We start from the raw sequence: 22,327 nt of genomic DNA, 5'->3' as shown, positions 1-22,327 counted from the left end.
ACACATAAGGATGACAAAGCAGTGAATGGTACAATACACATTTACGAAAATCAGTAGTCGCAACCGGACAAATTACAAACATCCATTGCTTCCGTGATGCTAAAATACGGCAGAGTAGTAGCCCGTTATCGTCATGCGTCTCGAAAATTATCCCATTTCTCTAAGATGTCACTACTGGAGTTGTGACTTGGAGTCGTAGAGCAGCGAACAATCTATATATATTCTTAATCGTCTATGCGCAACGAACGAACATCGCCATTTGCAAATTAATCGGAGTTGGATGCGTTTGCACAGAAGAAGTAGGCGCAAGTTTGCCGGACTATTCTTGTGCGGAGTAAATATCGTCGAGGGACAAGAATAAATCTACATATTTTACGTACCATCGCCGCATTTTCCTTTCTCACACATTGATACCATCCGATCACCGTAAACCGTGAGTATAATATAATCGCCTTACGGCTCATTTGTCGTGCATGCATTTGTACGTATCTTTACCTTCATATTTTCTCAAGCGTCACTTCGACGCGAGAATCAACACTTCAATTTAAACTTGCAAATTGCGTTTATGCAAAGTAAGAACTTTATATCGCCCAATACACTAAATCGCCTGCCCACTACGCTGAATCAATTTTGACCATTATTTCCATTTCATGTCATTTAGCAGTTGAAAATTGACCAACCAAGACAATAACAATTGACTGTGTATTTTCATATCGTTGTAAAATTAGTCTAATTGGCCACCAAGTTTAGCCTATTTCTATGTTTCAATACCGATTTTCAAAATAAAAAATTTTATCACATGATTAGCTTGAAACACTTGTTTCTGAAATTTTATTCAGTGAGCTGGTAACTTTTATTTAATCAGCTGGTAACAGTGACATGAGTTTGATGAAAAAAATTCACAAGCATCGTAAGATGTGAGTTAAACTTTCAATTTGATGAGTAATCATATCACAGATTTCTCATCAAGGTACCCTGATCGATTCCGTTGTTGACGTATATATTTCCAAATATCGAAGTTCATGTACCTGAAATGCAAAAAGAGGTTTAAAAGCCTCATTCTATATACAGTTTTGAATAAAAACTCGCAATAAATTTTGACCTGAGGCAGAAGTAAAGAAATGGTACGGTTTCTATGAAATCGTAACAGTAAATTCATAGAATTCAAGCCGTTTCTTTACTGCTGTGTCAAATGAAAATGTTTCCGGGTTTTTTTGTTCAGATTTACGTATAGAATGGGGCTGTTAAACCCTTTTTTGCACTTGCGATACGTGGACTTTGATATTTGGACGTATTTCCGATAACGTCGAAATCGACTAAGGCAACCTCTTTACCCTACAATTTTTCATATTCGTGTTTCAAATTTTGATTCTCTTTCCACTCAGACCAGCATGTCGAACGGAAGTGGTGATCACGACGAGGAAGGGTACGTCGTAAAACTACGAGGACTACCTTGGTCCACAACCGTCGATGAGATATTGAAATTCTTCAACGACTGTAGCATTTCGCATGGCAAAGCCGGTATTCATATGACTATGTCGAGAGAAGGAAGACCCAGCGGTGAAGCATACATTGAAATGGACACGGAAGAGGATATCGAGAAGGCATGTAAACGAGATAGAGATCACATGGGACATCGGTACATCGAAGGTATCCTACTTGTTTGCTTTTCTCACTTATACAGAAACCAGGAAATATCAAGACATTTGTTGCAATCTGAAATTTTTATGATTTGGTTTAAAACACTGCTTATATAGGTATTTAATTTTCACAATGCTAAAAAATTTTACTGCACAGCTTTTATTTAGTGGTCACAATGTTTTTTTTTCAAGCAAAAATTTTAATTACATAATAGCGTGATTACGATTACGCAAGACTGAAATAGAATTAAGAGAGGTTGACTGTTTTACCTTGCGACGAAAATATTAGTCTGGCATTTCATTAAATTGACATAAAAACATAAGATTTTTCACTGACGTTAATCAAAACTTCTCCTAGAAAAATCTATATTTGTGTATGGAAAACTAGGAAATACCAAAAAATTGAAGTTCGTATTTTAAATAACAAACGGTATTCAAGATATTCATGATTTCTTGACCTTATGATTGAAAATTCAGTAACACATAAATTATCGTACAGTCAAAGCGAACCATTTCTTCATTTTATGCATACAATCTTTACATACTGTTCATAAAATATCAAAATCATGTAATTTGTAACGTTTTGTTATGTTACTGTTACAAACTTCAATCTTCTAAAATGGCAGGAAATTTGATATGCTACTGAAGCTAACAATAAGTAACTTTACGAATGATTTGAAACTTTCTTTTATTGGTGGATGTATTCCATAAGAAAGATTTTGATTTTTGGAGTGTGATTTCAATAGTACGTATCATTTTCTTTACAGTCTTCAAAGCCAAAAGGGGTGAGATGGAGTGGGTGGTTAAAAGGAGTGGATTGAATTTGGAAAATGCAATGGACGACGGCTGTGTTCGTTTGCGAGGTTTACCGTTTGGTTGTTCAAAAGAAGAGATTGCGCAGTTTTTTGCCGGTAAGTTGTCGTAATTATTGTCATTGGTGTTCTTCCAATTTCACAGTTTGTTTATTATTACATCTATTGATGATGCAAACTAAACTTGATCTCCATTGTTCATTCGGCGAGTTTCTATTTGAAATATTTTCCAATTTATGCAACATACATTGATCTAAGCTACTAATTCCAAAACCTTTCATTGATGAGTATATTAACACATAAATTAGTTCAATTTCAACCCCTTCGAGACGAACTTGTAAATGTGTTATTGTGTTAGTACGCACTGTATTTTCGACAAGTTAAGCACAAGGTTCATTATACCGAATAACGTCCGGAATTTTGATAAGAATGAAAATAATCGTAAAAAGTGCACCTTTTCATAGCATTTAGAGATAGGCAAATATCAAGCAGTGGGTTTACTCCATTTCATTCGATATAGGTCAACATACTTATCTTAGTGATGCAATGTAAGTAAAGCTCGAGTTTTGCGACTGAGTTTCTTGTTATAACAGCCAATCAAAAAGCTATGCAGAGTATCTAATACTGAATAATGTGATGAACTATCCTTATCGTTGAAATGCGTGATTGTACCTGTGTGACAGTGAGTAAATAAAAATCATAATCAAATCTCTACTCTTTATTACAAGGATACGCACTTTGGACAGTCGGCTCGAAGGTGTTCAATCAAATATGAAAGAAAATCTAGTGTTTTCCTCAATTGATCGATAAAAGTTGTATATGTTTGAATTTTTTTTAGTCCAGAACCTGCTGGTGATTTTTTTTTTCTTCGATTTAGTGAAATTTCATGCTTCTAATTTTATTTTCAAACTTCAAAACTAAACAGTAACAGAAATTGTTCTCGGTTGATAATTTTGTAGTATTGATTTGAATTTAAATTTAAATCTTGTTGCTTCAAGATGATTTGTGTCTGAAGTATGGCTGCTGTATTGATTAATTGAAAGAAGTATCAAACATTTGCAGTAACAACAATTATTATACTAACAATAACGATTAGGAAATAGAATAACGAATGATACGTGACAAATAAGCAGAGTTTTGTTAATCAATTTACTTTTCTGCATTCACCATCATAAACACAAATACCATAGTTTCAGTAGCAACTTTGGGTGATAAAAGTTTTGCAACCACCTTTCTGGTTTTACGTGTCTTTAAATCAAGAGATTATTTTTTTTTCGTATACTCTTGCAATAACAGTCGGTAATTCTAGCAGGTTTAGCAAAAGTAATGCTAACGGAAACACATTCGATGGATAATCATAGTTTTGCATGTAGGAAGACATATGTTTCTTTTAACACGTTTATATTGATAAGGGATTTTTATTAATTTCAACATGTAAGTTATTAAATGGGCTTTAATTAAGCTACAATATCGTTCTTTGATTATGTGTGGGTCAGGGTTGGAGATTTTGCCGAATGGAATATCGCTACCTACAGACTACACAGGCCGCAGTACTGGGGAGGCTTACGTTCAGTTTGTTAACAAAGATGTTGCGGAGAGAGCTCTGCAGAAACACAAGGAAAAGATAGGACACAGGTGGGGCACTGATATTAGCTGGGTCTGGGTATACTTATCATTTCTCAATATTATTAGTCCCTAATAGGAAGGCATACTTATTTTTTTATTTATTCATTTTTCTACACAAGCAGTTTCTCTAATCCCAAGTTACATTTATCGTATTTATTATAACGTTTATTGGCAACGCAACACTTGTACTAATTAAATTTTGCTACAAAATTTTGATCGATTGACTCACTGATACAATTAAAATTGTATTCATATTAAACTTATTCAAGTATAATACATTTAAATATAGCTGCAAATTAGCGAATGATATTAACTTTGTGAAAGCTTGTGATGCTGTAATGGTTACGTTTTCTACTTGTTTCCTGATATTCTAATACTCGCATACTTTGTATAAAGTTCTATTTAAAGTATGGCTTTGAAGCGAATAATGGGCTTAAATGAACGAAAAGTCTAGAATGTTCTGATAGATGCTTCGATTAATATCGTCATTTTTTCACGTGAAAGACGGACAAAGAGTTTGCGGTTCTTAAAACCCTGGAAGTCTGAGAATACAGGGTGAAGTTGAAAAAAATATTTCTGTCTCCCAGTATACTGTATGAGAGTAAAATCTAATTTGTTATTGCAGGATCGAACATTATTTCGATTAAAAAGTAGATCGAAGTATGCTTTTGTCTTTATGTTGATTTGAAATGATTTATCTCAATGAGGCTGAAGTTTGGTACCATTATTGTAACCATTCATTATCCAGCAAAACAAAAATACCGTTCTGCAAATTTGAGATTGTACAAAATGCAGTAAAACCTGATGACGCAGAACATGTTGTGATATTCTGTGAACTCAACTACTTCGGTCAGCCCAAAGTTTCAAACAATGGTTTTTATATTAGTGCTGTGTTGTCAACTTCAATCTTGTAAGACTTTTTATCAATATAACGCAACTTGTTCCAAGTCCTGAATGCGAAGAATTTGGCTTGTGAAATTAGGAAACTGCAAGTTTAAAAATAACTTGAAAAAAGAACAAAGATCATGTTGATAGCAACGTTAGTCAGAACAGAAATAAGTGAAAAGTACTGTTGGCCCAACTGATACCCGTGGGTGGGTGCCGGGAGGGTGGTACCCCATACATCTTCAACAAATCCTGTGGGAGGTGGGTAGGGCTACCCCAAGGGCTATCACCGAGGGAGGGGGGGGTCCACCGGAGGTAGTAAACATCAAATTACATTTGACACAGTCATACGACAAAGACAATGGTACTTCTAGCAACGCGTCGCTTGTGATTCGGCCATCAAATTGGTTAGCGTCATTATTTTCTCAGCAATCACACCCGGTCTTTGCTGTTATTTATTTCACTTCGTAATTAGAAATTGATCTGTTGCAACGAGTACGATTGTCCTTGTATTTTACTACAAAATCCAAGTCTAGGAGGGCTGGGTTGGCATGGCGTCAACGTTGTATTAGGGTGGGTATGTAGGTAATAATTTTCAACGTCGCTCAATTTCAATCTGTCGTGGCTACTGAAGAAGGGGGGAGTCTGGTGCAACTGAAAACTGGGAGGTGGGGTATAATTTCCACGTATGGTACAACAGACATCTAAATTCATACTATATATTATTTCATTATTTATTAAATAATATTTCCTTTTTTTCCAGTTAGGTTGTTCGTATGTCAATAACAATGAAATTATTCTACAATAAAGCTCATTGTGAGAAACCTTACCTAATCGTTTATTACAGACAATATATTTTACGCACTTTAAAAACTAGAACAGCATTCATCAAATCTTACGATCTGCTGGTTTGATAAATTTTAAGAAACTTCTAATTCTTACCTATTTAACACCTCATTGATCAAACTCATTGATTTTCTTTTTATATCTTGAAAAGAAAATCATCATCCTGTTTCACCACTAATAGTTTCTATAGTAATTTTATTTTTTTAAAAATTTTTTTATATCCCTTGTACAAAAATCATAATCGTTTTAACAACGAAAAGTCACTTTGACCTCTTCCAACGACATGAAATGATTAATTCCCTAATCATTTTACATCTGTAGAATTAAATGAGGAAGAATGTCATGAAGTGAGAAATTCGACACGAACAACCTAACTCCAACATTATACACTTTTAATTATTTTTGTACAAGGAAGCTGAATAACCAGACTTTGGTAATTCATTTATTATAGTATCAATAGTTCTCATTTTTCATAAATAACAATATAGGATCAGTATAGTAAAGTAGTATTGAACAATATGATCCCTCCTTGACATGAATATTGTGGTATTTGAAAATATGAAGAAGAAAACATTGTGGTAGACATCTTGGAGATCAGATGCGTTTCCGTGTGTGATTATTCTTTCATTTCTATAACAGTTTGAATAAATGCATAAAAATGTAGATAACATATAGCTAGTAAAGTCAGTCGATGGCTTCTTTTTATCAAAAAGGATATTCAAGAGTTCTATGTATCAGCAAATTCTGATCAAGGCTATGAATACTGATTCAGTCAATAATTAACGATGCCGAAAAAACACGAGTGTTTAATATTCCGACATCATTATATTGATCTGAAATTCTAATGACATTTTACCACAATTAACAGGTACATTGAAATATTCCGAAGCAGCTTGTCAGAGGTACGTGCCAGCATTGGTCCTAAAATGCGCGGTGGCCCAATGGGTAGTTTCAACCAAAGACCTGCACCCTATGATCGTGGGGACAGATTCGGCGGGATGAATCGATTCAGCAATAGCGGTAGAGGCTCCAGGAACAGAGGTATGTATTGAAATTCATTTTGGCACTGTAACATCGTAATTTTCAATGAAAAAGTTTATGAAACGATGCCAAATCTTCAAGCTTGGGGTAAGAGCGGTGACGATATACTTTCTAGAAATTTTAGTGTTCTTCACAGACAAATCAGAGGTTAGATTGGTACTTCAAAGGGGCATACGATACAAGTAGATGATTAAAAAAAATGGGTGAATTTTGGGAATTTATATATTGACGTACAATTATTCAATGCGATTGGGGTTTGTTTCATTCATAAGTGTGTACATAGATCAAGCTTTATTTATACATTTTTCAAATTTTTTTTTATTCAAATCATCTAATAGGGAGCATTCTTATTGACAATAACGTCAACCACTGAGTTCAGTGACATATTTGGCGATCCCCACACTACCCCATTAACAGCTAAACCGATTTACTTCAAATTTAGAAACAGTATTCTTGAATAGTTTGTTTTTTGATTTTTTTCAAATGTATATACCCCTTTATAATTATAAATAATATAGTTGGCCTGAAACTTTTACCATATTTATTTTCTTAGACTTTGATAGTGGATTATGGGGTGGAAGCAATAACTTTGGATCGCGTGGCGGAAATATGTGTATGCGTGGCAGCATGGATATGAAGGGTAATAACTTTAGAGGCAGTGGAGACAATTGGAACGGTGGGAACTCTGGTCTTCACTGTATCCACATGCGAGGCCTTCCTTTCAGAGCTACGGAACAAGACATTGCAGATGTGAGTATACTTTTAATTAATAGCAATTAATAAATCTACTTACACACCCGAGCATCACAATTTGAGGAACACAGTTGAACATTTTTTACTTACCTTGGAACTTTGTATCCAACTTGTTCTTCGCATTATCAGCTTCTTGGCATTCAATGAATTGTTTGGTTACTGAAAAGATGAATTTCGAATAATATTTCCATTCAACATGGCTAATCAAATTGGTATAAGACAGTTAAAAAATATAATGAAATTCACACTAAAAATTTTGAAACTGATTAACGAGACTAGATGGAACTTTTTACGCGTTTGGTGACAAATTCTTTTTTTTTTTACAGTTTTTCAGGCCTATTGTCCCTGTAAATATACGCCTTTTATTGGAGAACAGCGGAAGAGCATCAGGCGAAGCAGATGTTGAATTTGCCAGCCATGACGAAGCTGTCAAAGCTATGTCAAAGGTTGGTAAATTATCAATAATATCTATCAGCAGTAATTTAAAGTGATGTGTCATCTTTAGAATCGTATAAAATTTCAAAATTTACTCTATTTTCAACCACAGGATAAAAGCCACATGTCGCACAGATATATAGAACTATTCCTCAACTCGTCTAGTGGATCAGGTGGTATATCGGGATTGGGAGGGATTGGCAATTTCTGCGGAGGTAAGCAGTAATACCAGAATTGTCTTGTTAAAAATATTGGATATAAACTGTAGCATGCTTTTCTGTGAATTTGTAGATTACGATGTGTAAATCGCTGACAAAACAAAAAAAAAAAAAAAAAGGATAGAAATTCACAGGGTTATTCCTGTAAACTTTTTGTGATGATCTACTTTTTGTTGCAACTAGGGCAGAATTATGTCAATTACAATGATCCATAATACGACAACTAAGGTACACAAAGCTCAAACGTCATTTATATTTTTCAATGCATTGCAGGGTTAGGCAGTAATTTCAGACCAGGTTATTCACCGAACAACAGGGGTTACAACAACAGTCAACTCGGAGGAAATAACTATAATAGTTTTTGAGATAAGTGATTGATACTATGAGACGATATTTGTCAATGATAATGATCAATTTTTTTTTTTTTTGTCGTTTCCTATGACGTTCCACGTGATGTTTAAGAAGTGAACAAGTATTCAATTTGATTAAGATATTGTCAAATTACTATACCTGATATTAATTATATAAATTAATTAGCTTTATTATAGTTTCCTTATATCATCGTCACATTTATATACTTAATTACTTCGAGTTACAGACTTGAAATCTTCCTACTCTCGTTTTATTTACATTTGTATAAATATTAATAGTAATAATAACAATAATAATAATAAATCTTATAGCGTTTGGTAAAATTAAAGACAAGCCATACAGTGTCGTATAAGTTTATGATTTATTACTATCGATGATATACGGTATATAAGTTATGGTAGTAAAAAAAATATCTTAATCTCATAATATATGCTTATAAACGATTGTGTGCATCCGTAAATTTTCGTGTGCTAATAGTACGCAAATGCCTAGTAAAATTTATAATTCACCAGAAATGTTGCGCCTGAGTAACTTTCAAGTCTATAACGTGTGTCTGTACTTATGCGATTAGTAGTCACCAGTTCGTAGTCAGATAAATTTTGGTCGGATTTTCATTTTGACATTTTTTCTCTTTTGTAGTGACTGGGGAATATTCAATCTCATTTACCGAAGATTCATTAAACTTGGGAATGTGAAATTCTAGGGTACTAATAATACACACTTCAAAGTTCTGTATGCGTATAATATTTACAATTAGACAAGTATTTCTTTTCCGTATCCAAATTTCTTAACAGGTTTTTTAGATATCAGATATCAGATATTTATACATTGTGCAATTATGTACAACGTAAATGTGTACTGATTGTTTTTGATAAAACAAGTACCTAATTTACTAGATTTACAAAAGTTTCCATTACGTTAAATAGTTGGAAACAGTATAGAATTATTACGAATTCTTCTCCCCCTAGAAAACAAATAAGAATGAAATTGTAAATGTACCTGCTCATACAATTTGCGCTAGAAACTTGTATTTTGTAAGCGTGGAACTCTGTGACAAGTGTGCATATAAATAAATCTAAACTAAAAGTGACTAGAATTTTATATATCATATTCGAACTAATAAGATCATGGCCTTATAGGTCGAAAATTAACAAGTGTCGTGACATATCCCAACTTCTCCAAATCTGTCCGTAACTTACAATATACTATGTTTTCAAATCAATTATTTCGCAATTGAATTTTTTATTGATTTCTACCAATAGTCTGGTGGAAACTCCCTTGAATTGTATCAAGTTTGAAAAGCGTTTTTTATAACATGACTTTTGTACCGAGTTTTTCCAGTTTACTTGGTCGGATAAAGTCTAATTTAGGCATTTGTAAAAGCGCCGTGATCACAATTCTACGGGTGAGTGTGACAACTTCAAGAGTTAATTAATAATGGAACGCGCTCCGATGCCTTCGACGCGAGCCGACAGAGACAGCGTCATGATGTATATGTCGAAGTAAAGCCTAGGAAAGGCGGAGAAGATGTAAAGTGTTCATTTTGGCGTGGATTATTCATATTTAAGGGTAACGATCCCGAACACGTCCGGTATGCTCGCTAGCTAACCCGTGACTGTCGATTTCGTCCAAGCGTTGTTATAAACAAACCATTTGTTTGTTGCTAAGATTCCGTCATTCAGCTATACTCGTAGCTTGCTAATAACGCTTGACGCTTGATACGGTGGACTCATCGAGAGTTTAATTTCAAGTGAAATATCCTTTTATTCTTAAAGACTAAATACATTTTAAACTGGAATTATTAAACAAGATTTGTGATACTCCGACATATATATGCATGATGTAGTTGTGTCTCTCTCTGTACAATCCGTTCTAAAAACCAAATTCGAGAAAACGAAGATTCAATGTATTCGGAAGCGTAGATATCTTCAACCGTGGTGATGACTTAACTTTTTGCAGATACTTTTCGATACTGCCACGAGCGCATGCGCATCTCCATAAGCTGCAGAGACAAAACATATGACCCCTATTTCCCTCGACACGTTGCCTCTATGCCGTAGAATAGCAAGCGCACGTTCCAGTTATATTATATTTCAATGGAATTACTATATCCGCTCATGGAGGGTGTAATTCGTCACCTATGTCAATGCCATATCCCAAGAAGATTTCGCTTTGTAGTAGAGATTCAACAATTTCGCGCGGTAGCGCCAGCGCCGCAATTTTGAAAATTAGTTTTCGTTTGTGCCACATTCGACTGACGGCGCGCGAGACGCGGCCCCAAAATTTACCAATGTGGAATAGAGGCCTAAGAGCCGAGGAGGTCTAACTGCTTTGCTCGTCATGGCACAGACGGTAAAATGGCGACGAACGACTCGAAGGCGCCGGTGCGCGTCGTGAAAAGAGTGCAGTTTGGTATTCTTTCCCCAGATGAAATTGTAAGTAAATTATCATCCCCGTTTCCAGCATCGCTTGGGCTACGTAAATATCAACTTGCCCGATATTTTCATACTCGTATGAAGCCGCTAGCCCGATATTATGGCCAGTTTTTGTACCTTCGCCTCGATCCTCCTGTTGGTGCCTGGGGAGATGGAAGACTAGTGCGTGAAGTGCCTCGCGCGTCAATCTTGTCTTATCTGTTCCCCGAATTGGGTCCGCTGTAATTCGTTAATCACTAAAGTTTTCCTCGTCAGTCGTGCCGCGCAGTCGAGCGAATGCTTCACACAAATTAATGAGTATTACGATGCCCGTATAACTATGTTTATTCCCGAATTCCCCCCTCCTATAAATTTGAGCTATCAGTCCCGTTCTCGATCAAAAGTGAAAACTGACCTCGGTATGAATTGAAAATATTCATATGTTCGAATTTATCGATGTAGGACGGGATTGAACGGTCGCATTTCGATGCAGTTTCACCGCAAATTTATTACGCAAACAAAACATTTGCTGATGTAATATGAATACAGGAATTCTAACGTTTCCTAGGCCATTAGTCATCTACATTCTTAATTTTCCATTGTTGTTTTATGTTTGGTCTATATTTACACTGATAAGATTGAACTTCATGTTCATGCTGTATATTATAGGAAAAATTGTGATTTCGTAATTTTAGGATGGATTGTAATTTAGCAAATCGTACCAAATAAAATCTCATGTTCTAAAATCTCGATATTTTCTCTGTGTCTGCATCGTAAGGTTATAAATTAGTGATTATTTTCCATGTTTCTTTGGGTTAATGTTACTAGTTTTGACCTCGTGATTGTTGAGTATGTAGAAAGGCAGTTTATTATCATAGAATTCAAGGTGTTCGGTGATTCTGGAAATCCTGGAAGTGTCGGAAATATTTACACCTGTTTAGTACACATTACGGTTTCGAAATACTTTTACTTACTAGCAGTGTGCGAATATTGCCTAATTAATCATTTTGTAAGAATCGTAGGTAATTAGTTACATAGTTTGAAATTTCATGTATTTTTTGCTAGTGAAATATAAACAGCAAAATTTTCCTCGAGTTTATTGTTTTGCACGTGTAATTACCTATGCATCAAAAAACATGTAAAAGCCGACTTCTACTTATCTAAAAATAATTTGAACCATAGCGCCGCATGTCAGTTACCGATGGGGGAATCCGTTTCCCGGAAACGATGGAGGGCGGCCGCCCGAAGCTTGGCGGTCTCATGGACCCTAGACAAGGGGTGATAGATAGACATTCTCGATGTCAGACATGTGCAGGCAACATGACAGAATGCCCTGGACATTTTGGACACATTGATTTGGCCAAACCAGTATTTCACGTTGGTTTCATCACAAAGAGTATCAAAATATTGAGATGTGTTTGTTTCTACTGCTCAAAGCTTCTTGTCAGTCCAGTAAGTATTGGAAAAAGTATTACAGAAATAAAAAATGAATGTAAGAAGAGAAAAAACCAGTCGATAGGTGTTGTGACGTTATAAATTTTACTCCTTCCACAGCACAATCCAAAGATAAAAGAAATTGTCATGAAGACCAAAGGACAGCCCCGAAAGCGATTAACATTCGTATATGACCTCTGCAAAAGTAAGAATATCTGTGAAGGTGGAGATGAAATGGACATAAACAAGGACGGGCAGGAACAGCAACAGGCGGATAAAAAACCAGGACACGGAGGATGTGGTAGGTATCAGCCAAACCTGAGACGATCAGGCCTGGATGTGTCCGCGGAATGGAAACACGTCAACGAAGATTCACAAGAAAAAAAGATTGTATTGACGGCGGAACGCGCCTGGGAGATACTGAAACACATAACGGATGAAGAGTCTTTCATTCTTGGTATGGACCCCAAGTTTGCTAGGCCCGATTGGATGATCGTCACGGTACTTCCGGTTCCTCCACTCTCAGTCAGACCAGCAGTCGTTATGTATGGCTCGGCAAAGAATCAAGATGATTTAACGCACAAGCTTGCTGATATTATAAAATCGAACAACGAGTTATTGAGGAATGAGCAGGCTGGTGCAGCTGCGCACGTTATATCAGAAAATATAAAAATGCTGCAATTCCATGTGGCCACACTTGTAGACAACGACATGCCTGGCATGCCGAAGGCCATGCAAAAATCTGGCAAACCATTAAAAGCTATTAAGGCGAGACTAAAGGGGAAGGAAGGAAGAATCAGAGGTAATCTTATGGGCAAACGTGTGGACTTTTCAGCTCGTACGGTCATCACCCCAGATCCAAACCTCCGGATTGACCAAGTCGGTGTCCCCCGTAGCATAGCTCAGAATTTAACGTTTCCAGAAATAGTGACACCTTTCAATATAGACAAAATGCAGGAACTCGTGCGACGAGGTAACTCGCAGTATCCCGGGGCAAAGTACATTGTCCGAGATAACGGGGAGAGAATAGATCTAAGGTTTCACCCGAAACCCTCAGACCTTCACCTCCAATGTGGATACAGAGTAGAAAGACACATAAGGGACGGCGACCTCGTGATTTTCAACCGACAACCGACCCTGCACAAAATGAGTATGATGGGACACAGAGTCAAAGTTCTACCTTGGAGTACATTCAGAATGAATCTTAGCTGCACTTCTCCGTACAACGCTGATTTCGATGGTGACGAAATGAACCTGCATGTACCTCAGTCGATGGAGACCAGAGCTGAAGTTGAGAACATTCACGTCACACCTCGACAGATCATTACACCTCAGGCAAACAAGCCTGTCATGGGTATTGTGCAGGATACGTTGACTGCCGTTAGAAAAATGACCAAGAGAGACGTATTCATAGAAAAGGAACAAATGATGAACATTTTAATGCACTTACCCAGCTGGGATGGGAAAATGCCCCAACCCTGCATCCTAAAACCAAAACCATTGTGGACCGGGAAGCAAATATTCTCCCTAATCATTCCTGGCAATGTGAACATGATCAGAACCCACAGCACACATCCAGACGAGGAGGACGACGGACCTTACAAGTGGATATCACCCGGAGATACAAAAGTTATGGTCGAACATGGGGAACTGGTTATGGGTATTCTGTGTAAAAAGACATTAGGTACCTCAGCCGGATCTCTTCTTCATATTTGTATGTTGGAATTGGGACACGACGTGTGCGGTCGTTTTTACGGGAACATTCAAACCGTGATTAATAACTGGCTGCTGCTAGAGGGTCACTCGATTGGTATTGGAGATACGATTGCCGATCCTCAAACATACTTGGAAATTCAAAAGGCCATCAAGAAAGCCAAGGAGGATGTAATAGAGGTGATACACAAGGCGCACAACATGGAACTGGAACCGACACCAGGTAACACGCTTAGACAAACCTTTGAGAATCAGGTAAACAGAATCCTAAACGATGCTCGTGACAAAACTGGTGGTTCGGCGAAGAAATCTCTTACGGAATATAACAATTTGAAAGCTATGGTCGTATCTGGTTCAAAGGGATCGAACATCAACATTTCTCAGGTCATTGCGTGTGTCGGTCAGCAAAACGTTGAGGGTAAGAGAATACCATTCGGATTCCGCAAACGCACCCTGCCACATTTCATCAAAGACGATTACGGTCCTGAATCAAGAGGGTTCGTTGAAAACTCATACCTTGCCGGTCTCACACCATCAGAGTTCTATTTCCACGCTATGGGAGGTAGAGAGGGTCTCATTGATACCGCCGTCAAAACTGCTGAAACTGGATACATTCAGCGACGTTTGATCAAAGCTATGGAGTCTGTTATGGTTCACTATGACGGAACAGTTAGGAATTCTGTTGGACAGCTTATTCAGCTGCGTTACGGAGAGGACGGACTTTGTGGTGAAACCGTAGAATTCCAAAACTTGCCAACTATCAAATTGAGCAACAAGGCATTTGAAAAGAAATTCAAATTCGATCCAACTAACGAGAGGTAAGTCAAAAAGATTATCTTAATTTTCGTTTCGTATTGCGATATATTTCCAGTTCATTTTGGTCTACAAAAAGTGGGTGAAGGTCAACCATTACTGTTACTACTTATCAATGAGAAACAATTCCAAGGCTGTAGATGTACTCGGAATTCAAAACTGTATATGGAAATTATTAAGCTTTAGAATTTGAATGCTGGCGATATTTGAAAATCAAATTGATCGCAACATTCTTGTATTGCATGATTGAGCATATCTTTGATCAACAAAGGAAAATAAAACTGTGAGATTTATTTCTAACTATGGTCATATTGTTTTTCGATAGTCTTTTACTTTTAAATATTGAGTATATCAGACCTCAAGCTATCAAAGACTTATTTAGATAGTCACACCTAGAAACGCATGTGAAATGGTATTACGGTTCTTTGTTGGACATTGCTATATGAGCTGATAACAGAAAATGATTCATCTCCAACGTTGATACCATGGAAAAATAATAAACCGGCTATTCATCTCTTAGAATACATGGTGACGACAGCTCGGGAATAGCCAGGGGATTGCATCAGTCATGAAAAGTCAGGGAATTACCCTATTTGTTCATGTTTTTTTTTCTCAATTATCTGGAACTTCCGTTAGTACTTCATAAAATCAATGAAACTTGATTGATTTTTACGTTGTCCTGCCTACTTATGTATATTTTAATAGGGCGATGCTATGTGAAAATAGCACAATATTTCATAAATTCGGTGGTAAACGATCAGAAAATACAAACATTTGGTTCAAAGAATCAGGTATAGATCCAAGGATATTTACTTCAGAAAAGTTTGCATTACCCTAAAATATTTTTCCGAAGTTAATCATTTTGATAGTTACAGCTTCCAACTTGTAGCAATCAATCTTACAAATCCTGAATAAGAAAATTAAAATGATCTTTTTTCATTTTTTTGCGTCACTATCCATGTACACAAAATGTCAAGACTGACCCTATCTTACTTTCTGCAGATACCTTCGTCGTATATTCACAGAAGACATTGTCCGTGAAATGATGGGCTCCGGAGATGTAATTTCAGTACTTGAGCAAGAGTGGGAACAATTGAACAAAGATCGTATTGCATTGCGTGAAATTTTTCCCAGTGGTGAGTCAAAAGTTGTGTTACCGTGCAACTTGCAGAGAATGATATGGAACGGGCAAAAAATATTTCACATCAACAAAAGGGCGCCAACCGACCTCAGCCCTATCAGAGTTATCCAAGGTTAGCGAATTCATCAACTTTTCCATTTCAAAGTTATTATCATGACACTTTTTACATAATTTCATGTGGCGTGATTTATTCATAGGTGTCAAGGATTTGTTGGAAAAGTGTATTATCGTGGCTGGTGACGACAGATTGAGCAAACAGGCTAACGAAAATGCTACCCTGTTGTTCCAATGTTTGGTACGCTCGACCTTGTGCACCAAATGTGTTTCTGAAGAATTCAGATTGTCCACTGAGGCTTTTGAGTGGCTGATTGGTGAAATTGAAACTCGATTCCAGCAGGCACAGGTTTGTTTTTTGAGATTCATCATAATATTTTTAAGAATTGAAGTAAAAGCAGAGAAAAGCCACGACCAATGTTGGAGGCCCCATTTTTACTAAACTCGAGCCTGTTTAGTTAGAGTAGAAGTTGATATTTAATCATCGTCTGAAAAAAGCTGTAATAAAACAAATTGATTGTTTTCTTCAGACGCTGTACTGATATGTAATAAAATGTAATGAAATAGTGCTGAAAGTTACCAAGATATGAATCAAATGATTTACATGTACAAAGAAATTTTATAAAAATCAAATTAAATAGGTATTCCCTGGAGAAATGGTGGGGGCGTTGGCTGCCCAGTCTCTTGGTGAACCTGCAACACAGATGACGCTGAACACTTTCCACTTTGCTGGAGTATCGTCCAAGAACGTAACTTTGGGAGTGCCGAGGCTAAAGGAGATAATCAATATCAGTAAAAAACCAAAGGCTCCTTCGCTAACTGTTTTCTTAACCGGAGCGGCTGCCAGAGATGCAGAGAAGGCCAAGAATGTACTTTGTCGATTGGAACATACAACTTTGCGAAAAGTCACTGCAAATACTGCAATCTACTATGATCCTGATCCCCAAAATACAGTGATCGCCGAAGATCAAGAGTTTGTTAACGTTTATTACGAGATGCCAGATTTTGATCCGACTAAAATCTCACCGTGGCTTTTGCGTATCGAGTTGGACAGGAAGAGAATGACAGGTATCGTAATTTTTTATATTTGTATTGGGGAATTGGAGGATTTCAGTTAAAAAAAAAAAGTAGAATACCCCCCTAGATGTATAGTGTTTTTTTTTTTTTTTTTTTTTTTTTAATAAATATGAATGTTCATTAGAAAGGTCAGTGTGAGAAGCTTAACAGATCTTCTTTAGAAACGAACAAAAAGAAAGTCATACCTCACAATTTTTTGACATGGTTAGACATTGCCAGTTGTGTATTCCCCTCGGGATTAATATTTATGTGTGACTAATGTTTCCAGATAAGAAGTTGACTATGGAACAGATAGCTGAAAAAATAAATGCTGGGTTTGGAGATGATCTCAATTGCATATTCAATGACGACAATGCTGAGAAATTGGTATTGCGAATAAGAATAATGAACAGTGATGACAACAAATTTCAAGATACCGAAGAAGAGACCGTCGACAAAATGGAGGATGATATGTTCTTACGATGCATTGAAGCCAATATGCTTAGCGATATGACATTGCAGGTAAACATTGCCTTAAATTCTATGAAAATAAAAAAAAAATTGAAAATCAAACAACAAATACAAACAATAATTATTTGACTTGAAGTGGTCTGGAATTGATTAAAATTTAATGTTTATACAGGGAATAGAAGCGATCGGCAAAGTCTACATGCATTTGCCACAGACAGATTCAAAAAAGCGTATTGTAGTCACCGATACCGGGGAGTTCAAAGCTATTGCTGAATGGCTTTTGGAAACTGATGGGACAAGCCTTATGAAAGTTTTGAGTGAAAGGGACGTCGATCCAGTACGTACATTCAGTAACGACATCTGTGAAATATTCCAAGTATTGGGTATTGAGGCTGTGCGTAAATCAGTTGAAAAAGAAATGAATACTGTACTGCAATTCTATGGTCTTTACGTGAACTATCGACATCTTGCGCTGCTTTGTGATGTCATGACTGCCAAAGGTCATCTCATGGCTATCACTCGTCACGGTATAAACAGACAGGACACCGGAGCACTCATGAGGTGAGATAATATTTGTAACAATCGTTATTTCTTCTAGATCTTGTTCTTTGCATCGCTCTATTATTACTGTACAAATTCAAGGGTACTGTAAACTAATTATAAAAAATACGAATAATGCAATTCAAAAGAATACTTTGCTGTGTATAATATACATGAAAGTGGAAATTTTTGCCCTAAAAGTTATATTTTTGCAAATTTCTTACGACAGCAAAAGATGATTTTGTCCAAATAAACTGAAATACTTAAAGCAGGATAGTTTCCTTCGAAATTCAATGGCACAGCTTTTGGCCAGTTTATTAATATACTAAACATAAATGAAACATGTCATTTTAGATGTTCCTTTGAAGAAACGGTCGATGTTTTGCTTGATGCCGCATCTCATGCTGAAGTCGATCCGATGAGAGGTGTGTCCGAAAATATTATCATGGGACAACTACCGCGTCTTGGCACTGGTAACTATCAGACGATCAACTACTTATCTCAAATAATTGCGACAGTACTGATTTGAATATTTTCAAATATTTTATTCCATAATCCCCATTTTCCATAATTCTCTCGTTCAGGCTGTTTCGACCTCCTCCTCGATGCAGAGAAGTGTAAGGCTGGTATAGAAATACCAATGGCAGTGGGAGCTGGAATGATGGGTGGGGCTGGTATGTTCTTTGGAAGTGCTGCTACACCTAGCATGAGTCCTCAAATGACACCTTGGAACCAAATGGGTGCAACTCCTGGTTACGGAGCCTCCAGCATGTCTCCTGGTGAGTCGCAGTTATATCTGTTCATATATTACTTAACCTCATACGAAATAGAGATGTTTAATTTCTCTGAATTTTGTAAAATTTTATTAGTTCATTTTGTACTAGCTAAAAAACTGGTAGCAAAGCGCATCTAATCATTTGTAGCCATTTGTCTGGAAATCAGGGGAATGTCAGGAAATTTTCTATAAGTCAGACCTGAAATACTTGCAGAAGTTCTTTGAAATTCTGCACGGAGTTAATATTCAAAGTGATCTTTAAATTTTTCAATTTTTTACGGGCACTTTGAACCAACTGTTCATAATTTTACTATCGCTCCCTTATTTTGTAAATTCTTGTCTCACTTGCTACCCTCGCTCAATTATTAATATCTATTTATAAAGTGAATCATAATGCTATTAATAACAGTATGAATATGTATACTGAAAGTAGGAACTTCATATTTACTAGTACGTACGAGCCTTTTATTAATAATATAAACAATTGATGCAAGTATACTAAATAAAACTTTTAAAGAAATAGAGAACAAGTATTAAAAAATGCGACATATCAAATTGCAACAAGTCAGAAAAAAATTATAATTTTGTTCAGGAAACCTGGGAAAAGTCGGAAAATTTTCTAAATTAAATTAAGTATCCTCCTCTAATTGAGTAAATTTAACGTAAAATCAATGTGGACAATTCATTGAAAAATTTTGGACCCACTTTGAAGTGATTTGTGAAACTTTTTATTTTCTTGTTCTCGTGATAATCAAAGAATTGAATGCTGAAATGAATTATAACTTCCTTTTTCACAGCCTTGGGAAGTGGCATGACACCTGGAGGAGCCTGCTTTTCTCCATCGGGAGCATCAGATGCGTCAGGTTTATCCCCAGCCTACTCTGTCTATTCACCACAACCTGGGAGTCCGGGCAGTCCGGGGCCCAGCATGAGTCCCTACCCGATGTCTCCGGCAGGTGGAGCCTCACCAAGTTACTCTCCAACGTCACCGGCATACTTACCAACGTCACCCAGTATGACACCTTCCAGTCCAAATTACTCACCAACTAGTCCAACGTACTCGCCAACTAGTCCGAATTACTCACCGACCAGTCCTAGCTACTCGCCGACAAGCCCAAGCTACTCGCCAACGAGTCCAAGTTATTCGCCCACTAGTCCGAGCTACTCACCAACTTCCCCAAGTTATTCACCGACTAGCCCGAGCTATTCACCCACGAGTCCGAGCTACTCGCCCACGAGTCCGAGCTACTCACCGACTAGCCCGAGCTACTCGCCCACGAGTCCGAGCTACTCGCCCACGAGTCCGAGCTACTCACCGACTAGTCCAAGCTACTCACCTACGAGTCCAAGTTATTCACCAACGAGCCCGAGCTACTCGCCCACCAGTCCAAGCTACTCGCCAACAAGTCCAAGCTACTCACCCAGCTCTCCAAATTATACACCTGCTTCGCCGTCGTATTCCCCCACTAGCCCCTCTTACTCGCCTAGTTCACCTCAGTATTCACCCGCCAGTCCAAGCTACTCTCCTAGCAGTCCTAAATACTCCCCAACCAGTCCCAGCTACTCCCCTACCTCCCCGTCGTTCGCCGGTACATCGCCGCAGTACACGCCGGCTAGCCCCACTTACTCGCCGACTAGCCCAACCTACTCGCCTACGAGCCCCAGCTACTCACCAAGCTCTCCGCAACGCACAGCTTCTGCAAGCACGGGGTACTCGCCCAGCAGTCCCAACTACTCGCCGACCAGTCCAACTTACTCTCCGTCGAGCTCACAGTATTCGCCGACTAGTCCCACCTACACACCAACCAGCCCAAGCTACTCTCCTACAAGTCCTACATATTCGCCGCCAGCACGTGGCTACTCTCCGACCAGTCCTACTTATTCGCCTGCGTCGCCTGCCTATGAAACTGACGATTAAAAAGGTGGTAATTAAGATACTGAAATCGATTTTGTACAGAATAATTGATTCATTGAAAATGTTTGTTAGTGGGCAGAAATGAAACCGACGTGACTTCTATTTGTTTGGCCCGTGTCGCATTAATATTTCGTGCATTGTTGACCTGAGGGTAATTGATTTCATGAATCTTATTTGTTCGTTTTTTGAAGTGAAGTTAATTCGAGTAAGTTGGCTTTGCTGACAGAAATTTCATGACTTCTATACAATATGTTTTACCAACGATGCGTTTTAAATGGATTTTTGGTGAAAAAATGTAAGCATAAACATTCCAAAATAGAAAAAATGACCCATCGATTCAGACCCAGACGAAGTTTCCTCATTTACGTTACAGCCTAGGGCCAAAGGGTTAGAGAGTGTTTACAAATATTCTACAATGTATATCATACCAAACATTTTTGATCATCAGCTAAACTAGGGTAAAATGTGTATAAGGTGTGCTGACAGGCCGATATGGTAACGTCGTACCGCACTTATACCTATAATTAGATTGTTATACGATATAATAAACATGTAAGTTATACTATTATTCTTAGATCTCTCAATGAAATATTGTTAATAATAAAAAACGAAAAAAAAAAAATCAAATTAAATAAGTTGAATAGAAATACGGAAAAGCGTGCGATGTACACGCATGAATGTATAATTTCGCGTGCATAAATTATTACGATTCACGATTAAAGCGCGAAAGTATACAGTGATGTATGTATTTTAGCCTTCCAGTTGTACACAAGTAGAATATTTGTATACGAACATGTTCGTGGATAATGGATAAGAATTTCTTTACACTCACGGTGTTAATTGTTGACCAAGCATAAGTTTTAGCTTCTTTTATATCTGTAAATCACGATAAGTTCATCGCCATTTATTTAAATTACTCATAGCAGTTATATACGGAACCAACGCAATTGTGCGTTTAAACCTGAATATATGTACGAATGCATTTTTATAAAAAAAAAAACATACGTGCTGTTATTTTCTTTTGTTTTTTTATACTTATACATGTACATACATGAAGACATTACTTGGCATATAAGAAAACAGAATATCAAATTAAACTTTATTTTCGGCATATGAAATGTAAAACCACGTTTACGCTAAAATAAATGATATTTTCAAGAAAAATATACATCATTGAAATTTGCATTGAGATGCATAAATTCTGCATTTTGTATTAGTTTGAAAATTGTAAGGCGGGATGATAGGACTATTTCATAATACCACGAATGCGCGGTAAATCGATTGGATACCAACAATTGATCGCCGTGCCTTAAAATCATAGTAAACTGTCGTGTTTCTACGAAAATTTAATTGACAGTAGACTCTGTAGAACT

The 22,327-nt window shown here is 37.1% G+C and overlaps 2 protein-coding genes across 2 annotated transcripts; both read left to right on the top strand.

The window, feature by feature from the left end:
• Positions 1-246: 246 nt before the first annotated feature.
• Positions 247-9,718, top strand: LOC124309207 (heterogeneous nuclear ribonucleoprotein H). Its single transcript, XM_046772598.1, has 9 exons — positions 247-433; positions 1,386-1,650; positions 2,408-2,551; positions 3,949-4,087; positions 6,678-6,850; positions 7,404-7,600; positions 7,930-8,049; positions 8,151-8,253; positions 8,530-9,718. Exons 2-9 carry the CDS (start codon positions 1,392-1,394, stop codon positions 8,619-8,621), a joined length of 1,227 nt encoding a protein of 408 aa, XP_046628554.1. The 5' UTR covers positions 247-433; positions 1,386-1,391; the 3' UTR covers positions 8,622-9,718.
• A 1,190-nt stretch (positions 9,719-10,908) lies between these two features.
• LOC124309206 (DNA-directed RNA polymerase II subunit RPB1) lies at positions 10,909-22,020 on the top strand. Its single transcript, XM_046772597.1, has 11 exons — positions 10,909-11,063; positions 12,225-12,494; positions 12,597-15,007; positions 16,005-16,255; positions 16,341-16,546; positions 16,839-17,265; positions 17,543-17,775; positions 17,897-18,285; positions 18,619-18,737; positions 18,849-19,043; positions 19,837-22,020. Exons 1-11 carry the CDS (start codon positions 10,986-10,988, stop codon positions 20,955-20,957), a joined length of 5,700 nt encoding a protein of 1,899 aa, XP_046628553.1. The 5' UTR covers positions 10,909-10,985; the 3' UTR covers positions 20,958-22,020.
• Positions 22,021-22,327: the final 307 nt, after the last annotated feature.

Source organism: Neodiprion virginianus, chromosome 7 (assembly GCF_021901495.1).
Source record: "Neodiprion virginianus isolate iyNeoVirg1 chromosome 7, iyNeoVirg1.1, whole genome shotgun sequence".
Lineage (NCBI taxonomy): Eukaryota > Metazoa > Arthropoda > Insecta > Hymenoptera > Diprionidae > Neodiprion > Neodiprion virginianus.
This window is presented reverse-complemented; position numbering and strand designations above follow the sequence as displayed.

Coding starts and splice junctions, on each gene's coding strand:
- LOC124309207 (XM_046772598.1), top strand. CDS start 1,392: ATGTCGAACGGAAGTGGTGATCACGACGAGGAAGGGTACGTCGTAAAA. Junction 4,088..6,677: donor AAGGAAAAGATAGGACACAG/GTGGGGCACTGA, acceptor CACAATTAACAG/GTACATTGAAATATTCCGAA. Junction 8,254..8,529: donor GATTGGCAATTTCTGCGGAG/GTAAGCAGTAAT, acceptor AATGCATTGCAG/GGTTAGGCAGTAATTTCAGA.
- LOC124309206 (XM_046772597.1), top strand. CDS start 10,986: ATGGCGACGAACGACTCGAAGGCGCCGGTGCGCGTCGTGAAAAGAGTG. Junction 18,286..18,618: donor GACACCGGAGCACTCATGAG/GTGAGATAATAT, acceptor ATGTCATTTTAG/ATGTTCCTTTGAAGAAACGG. Junction 19,044..19,836: donor AGCCTCCAGCATGTCTCCTG/GTGAGTCGCAGT, acceptor CCTTTTTCACAG/CCTTGGGAAGTGGCATGACA.